The 6,205-nt window shown below is 42.1% G+C and overlaps 1 protein-coding gene across 1 annotated transcript; it reads left to right on the top strand.

Annotated features, from left to right (window-relative positions):
* Positions 1-67: 67 nt before the first annotated feature.
* tnfrsf11b (tumor necrosis factor receptor superfamily, member 11b) lies at positions 68-3,578 on the top strand. The gene is made up of 5 exons (XM_086280282.1): positions 68-90; positions 275-362; positions 692-1,085; positions 1,838-2,014; positions 2,447-3,578. Exons 1-5 carry the CDS (start codon positions 83-85, stop codon positions 2,782-2,784), a joined length of 1,005 nt encoding a protein of 334 aa, XP_086136408.1. The 5' UTR covers positions 68-82; the 3' UTR covers positions 2,785-3,578.
* The last annotated feature ends 2,627 nt before the right edge of the window (positions 3,579-6,205 follow it).

A 6,205-nucleotide genomic window follows, 5' to 3' on the forward strand; every position in this document is an offset into this window, starting at 1 on the left:
AAAGAAAATCCGAGGAGCAGCTTTATTTTATTTAAAGGTTCTTCATTCTGGTGGGAGTCCAGTCAATGCAGCATCCCGCAGGATGGATAGGTAGTGTTTATACAGACATCCCAAACCTGTATGATGATATAAAAAAATTTAAATGTAGGCTGTAAGAAGTAATTAAACTGGGGATAAATACAAGCCTTTTTTAAAATACAAATTAGCTGGAGTCATGCGGTGATGATGACGCATCCTAAAGTTGTGTATTGATTTTTTTACGGGGGCGTCATAGCTTAAATAGCGAGGAGAGGAAGCCGAAGCCAATCCTCCTGACAGAGACGAATCCTGCTGCAGCGCACACACCCCAGCTGTTTGCAATGGTAGGTGACGTCGTCAGCGTCTGAGGGATTCCCTCCTCACGCTAGTCATTGTAGAACAAGCTCGCGTGGACGCATTTATTCGTTTAGTAAAGATTTTTGTTTGAGTTTGGTAAAAATGTGAGGTAGACGTTTTTAGCATGGAGACCTACAGTTTTCATTTATTTTGACTACTTCTAAGAGTAGCCAATAAGAGAGAGATTCATCTGTTCCACGTGTCTGTCGGACGCTTCTGTTTTCCTTGAAGTTATTTTCTTATTTCCTTCTTGGATTTTGCCGGACTTTGATGTTTCCTTGCACTCACCGTTGGTACTTTTCTCGTTTCTTTCCAGATGACGTTATCGGTGCTCCCGGTGGTGCTGCTCTCACTGCACGTCGTTCGAGTCGACAGCGTGGCCATGACCTTTGAAAGCAGAGACCCCATCACCGGGTCGCCGGTGAGCTGTGACCGCTGTCCCCCTGGGACATACCTGCGATCTCAGTGCTCGTCCGAGAGGAAGAGCGACTGCGCAAATTGTCCGCACGGCTCCTTCACTGAGGTGTGGAACCACATCGGGAGGTGCCTGCGCTGCGGAGTCTGCAGTCACAATCAGGTGGTGAAGACCCCGTGCACAGCGGACAGTGACTGCCAGTGCCAGTGCAAACCGGGGTACTACTACAAGACGCAGTACGACATGTGCCTCCCACACAGCGCGTGTCCACCCGGACAAGGAGTGCGGGCCAAAGGTAGAGTGCGCAGAGCTGCTGCATGAGCTCAGAGCTTTTCATCATAGGGAAATGTGTTTTCTGCAGCACGTATTTTGAGGTGTCATAGCAGTGCTGTTAGGTTTCCTCCTATGACGCATCGAAATTGCTGCCGCTCTGCTGTGTAAAAGGGCAACAACAACTCAAAATAGCCTGCTTCCTGAATTATGTGCCTATTTATATATTACAACAATGACGCTGTTTCTTTGGCACAGATGACATCTTCAGAACACTAAGCAAATACAAACTGACAGTCTTTATGACACTGTCATTCTTCCCACACTGCAAACATTCTGTGCAATTTAAATTTTGCCTGCAACAGTTGTCTTGGCCATCTTACAGCTTTTGGTTTTTCTACTGAAAAGCCAACACAGCAACAAAGAGCAGGATTGCTTTAGGAAGCTGTAGGTGTTGCTTTTTTGTCAGCATTGGACTGAAGCAAGTGCACAGTCTCAGTTTGAGTTTCAAGACTGTAGTTTGCTACCACACAGGGGAAAAGACTGCAACTACATGTATTCATTCAGGGTACAGCGACACAGAGTCTTAGCAGGACCACTGTTACACCTACTGCATTTTTAGCACATTGAGCCGAGGGCGATTTCACTTAGTTCAAAGGGGTTTGGTTTTATTCCTTTCGATTAGTATGTTAATTGTTAACCTATCCCAAATAATATTCCATTTGTTACACGACTGATCTCAGGTGTCTTCATCAAAGTACTCATTACCTTTTCCAGGTACACCTGATGAGGACACCGTGTGCCAGACTTGCTCTGACGGCACCTTCTCCGAGGTTTCCTCTGCTCATCACAACTGCACAGAGCATAAGAGCTGCAGTGGTGCAGGACTGCAGTTGGCACTGAGGGGCTCCTCCTGGCACAATAATGTATGTGCAAACTGCGCAGATCTCAAAGGTGAGATGAGCAGTTTAAAAAGGCAAAAGGATGCATACGAATTTATTAAATCTGAAAAGAAACAGAAAGGAAGAAAATCTGAAAATGACGATGATTTTACGGGTGTTTATGTCAGCTCTTAGCGAGTGATCACAGACTTGGCTTTTGGTTATCAGAGGGAGTAAAACAACTGTTCAAACAGCTTCTTCCTTCCACCTGGAACAGTTCCAGTAAATACAATAAACAGTTTCATTTTCATATCTCAAGGTGTGGAAATCACCTATAACCATAACTTTGCATTAGTCTAAGAATATCTGATGGCTTATTATCAGTTTCTATAATAATAATGGCTCTTCCACGCAAAATGTTTTATCTGAATGCCTTGTTACCATCTTGCTGTCAGAGCATTGCTCCATTTCTTTATCAGCTACTGATTGTCTGTACTTTTTGCAGATGGTGCCGACTACCTCAGAGAAATCCTCCCAGCTTTTTTTGTGCACCATAACATAAATATCAAGCGGCTGCGTCGAATTGTGCACAAGCTCCCATCTCAGGATGGGAAGAGACAGGGAAGAAACACAGAGCTGAACTCCTCAGAGCTTCACCAACAGCTCAACGCCTGGATAGCATCTGCGACAGCAGAGGAGATTCGGAAGCTTCCATCAGTACTGACGAACGCTGGAGCAAGCGGCGCTGGTGAGAGGTTAGACCAAAAGCTGAAAAGAGTTGACAGTCAGCTGAAAACTGAGTGTAGAGGGAATGAGGTGGAGATGGTTAATGTGCCAAAGTAGGTTGAGATTAAGAGAAAAAAATAAATATATATATATATATCATGCACAGGCACCAAAGAATTTTCCTTGTGTATTGTTCGTTTTAAAATCTTTTTGTATTAGAAAGTTGCTTCGTTAGTTTAAATGCACTGAAGACAGGCTTTGGCACTTTTTTTGTTACCATAAACATTGGTTTCATTTGAACATTAAGATTGTTTTGTCATTCTTTTTTTTGGGCCAATTTAAAAAAAAAAAAAAAAAAAAAGTAACCTCACTTTAGTTACAAAATGTTACATTTTTTAAATCCTTTGTCAATGATGTGCTGCTAATAGTACATTGATGACTTATCTGCTACTTCTAGGATCTACTTGTGTCAGTTATCACTTTATAGGTTCCCAGCAAAGTGACAATGTTTCACCTGTGTTTCTAAACTAACAAGCACTGAATTTAAAAACACCCATTTTTATTTCTGGAAGTGAAAACAGAAATATGCTCCAGACTTAATAAAGAAATGCTGGTATTAACCTTTACAGGAGAAAAAATTGACCTACCTCTTTCTTTGTTGCAACGGTTCTGCTCATTTCAAGGCTTTTAAAGCTTTAACAATGTGTAACAGCTCGATGTGTGAACTTTGTAATTTATTTTGCTATTTATAAGCCCGAGACGAGTAGAAAGAGAAGATGGTGTAGCCTGTTAGCCATCTTTATTTTTATATGTAAACAATGAGTTCAGTTTATTTTGAGCTCTTTTGGCTATGCTAGTCTACCTGAAGCTTTGTGTAATGCAAAATAAAATTAATATATCAAACATAAAAAGTGGCAATTTATTTGTTTAGTTAGTTTTCAAGGTCTCTCTAGTACCGAGAGTCATTTTTGTTGCAAGCCTGGCTTCAGAGACTGTAAGAAGAAAAACTGACCCCCACCCCTTCAAAGTTTACAGATCCATCTACAGTGCCAGTTATGCCAAAAAAAAGTGAAAGTGTCACTTAACCAGTGTGTGAATGTGAGAGTGAATGAATAGTGGTATTGTAAAGCGCTTTGGGTGCCTTGAAAAGCGCTATATAAATCCAATCCATTATTATTATTATTATTATTATTATTATTATTATTATTAAAAATGTAACCGAGTTGGGTGCCGGTTTAGCTCAGGCGACCACATGTCATACAACTCACAGCGGTCGGCCCGGGGTTGAGTCTGCCCCACGGCCCTTTGTCACGTCTCTCTCTGCCCCCACTTTCCTGTCCGCTCCACACTTTGTTTATCTAAAGTTGGGAGAAGACTGGAGAACTGGAGCCCTCACTCGTCTCAGTTTAGGTTAGAATTCATGATTCAAACAAAAGGAAGAGGACGGGAAAAGTTCAATTCTTCCAGAAAATTCTGAAGCAGACTGTCCGTCCATCAGTTTGTGGCCTGAAGCTCAAACACAGTTGTGTTATGTGACAGGACAGTGAGGCAAAACACACCAGCAAGCCTGCCTGTGAAAGCTTTCAAAAGCAAAAGAGGTTTTAGATGTTAATCCGATCGGGCTCCTTTGGAATAACCTTGAATGGGATATTCAGTCTGCAAAAAAGAGTTTGCCAAAATCCCCCCAAATAGAATAAAGACTCCCTGACAGTTATTACAGACACTTGATTGCAACTCTTGCTGCCCAGTGTCCCATATGGAAAAGATATATATAAATCTTATAAAGTTTGTATCTGTCTTGTGTGAAACTTGTATGAAAAGCATATAAGTGTGAAAACAGATATAAGATCCGTTGAAAAATTATATAATGAAACTTGTATGTTTCTGATACTTACTAAAACAATGTATGAAAGTAATGAGAAAGTGGCTACTTTCATGAGTAATCACATAAGTTCTTACTATTTCTTTTCCGTATGGGGTGGCACAACCAGTTATTAGGGTTTAGGGGGAAATTACATTTTCACAGAGGGCCGCGGAGCGTTGCTGCACACTACCTCATTACAATTAAGATAAGTGACTGGAAAAGCCCTCCAAGTCTCCAAACCACAGCAAAGACGGGGATGTCATCAGATGGTCTGAGCTTCATTACAGAGTATTGCAACCCACAGGAGGATACACATGCATTATTGGTCAGCCAGTGTCACATGTTTGTCAGCCAGTAACATTCTCTTGTGACCTTTAAATGTACTTCCCATTTCTGCTTCCAGCTTCCTTTTTTCTGACAGGTTTACAGCAGTTAAACACTAAAAACTGCCACCCAGGGGCCCAGCACAAGTGTGTCACAGCATGTCCATCATAAGAGTCCACTCATGCTCACTGGAGGTTTTTTAGTCATGGATCACAACAGAAGCTTGAATTCCACTGAGGAGATTTCTCCACTAATCCAAACACACACACTGTGGTTAAATAACATGCATGCTTACGTTTGGTCAGCCACAGTGACTGCGTGTACTGCTGTTCAGATTATTTTGGGTCACTGCAGAATGGGTTCTCCGTTAGCAAGTGATATGGTAAAGCATGAAAGCCGGTGAGCGCCATAGCCTGTGTCTGTGCATGTCTGTGTTTGCTGAGATAAAAGCTCCAGTGGCTAAAAGGTTCAGATTATGACAGAGCCCTGTGTGAAGGAGCAAAGGAGTGCAAGTAGTGCCAAAGGAGGTGGTTGGTGTAGAGCAGGGGTGTCGAACTCCAGGCCTCGAGGGCCGGTGTCCTGCAGGCTTCTGGAGAACTTCAAGACATGTTGAAGAGGTAATTTAGTCATTTAAATCAGCTGTGTTGGATCAAGGACACGTCTAAAACCTGCAGGATACTGGCCCTCGAGGCCTGGAGTTCGACACCTGTGGTGTAGAGAGATCAATCTCTGACTGGAGAACTGCAACTATAAAACTGGTTGAACCAACATGCTTTATTCTTCCAGTAACTCTGAAGTGTGATTTGTAGTTATTTCTTTTCTCCTTACTGTTGTTAGCTTATATTGCACCGCGAGCTGGAGCCAAAACTCCTCGGTTGAATTCCCCCGTCAAAGAAACATAATGAAGGAAGTCCTTTTGGGTGAATAATAATTGTGCCAGTAAAAAAATTCAAATATGTTCCTGGCAGGAAGACCAATATTGTAATTTATCTTCACATAATTGTCCATGTGTTTCGAGACTTATCTGAGATTAAATTTATTATCTACAATACTACTGGAGAGGCTTTAATAGCACTCTTGTTTGTCTTTGATGTCCTCAGTTACTTTGTGTTGTGACCTTGCAAATACCAGGAAAGCACGTTTGCAATTCTGTTGCAGGTGCATCACGTTCACTAACCTTGACTCTGTGTTGCATGACCAAAACAGCAGAATGCGGTGCTCAACCCTATGAGTAATCGGGACAAGAAGATTCCCATAAATGTTTTTTTTCCTCGTCCCATTGAAAGGTTATTGGTTACAGTAATGAGCCTCGAGGGAAATTCTTCTGGCCCACAATGCCACAGTAAGATG

This window comes from Aulonocara sp. 'chitande type north' Nkhata Bay, linkage group LG22 (assembly GCF_057382095.1).
Source record: "Aulonocara sp. 'chitande type north' Nkhata Bay isolate Kocher_YH1m ecotype deep benthic linkage group LG22, A_spYH_male_GT1.1, whole genome shotgun sequence".
NCBI lineage: Eukaryota > Metazoa > Chordata > Actinopteri > Cichliformes > Cichlidae > Aulonocara > Aulonocara sp. 'chitande type north' Nkhata Bay.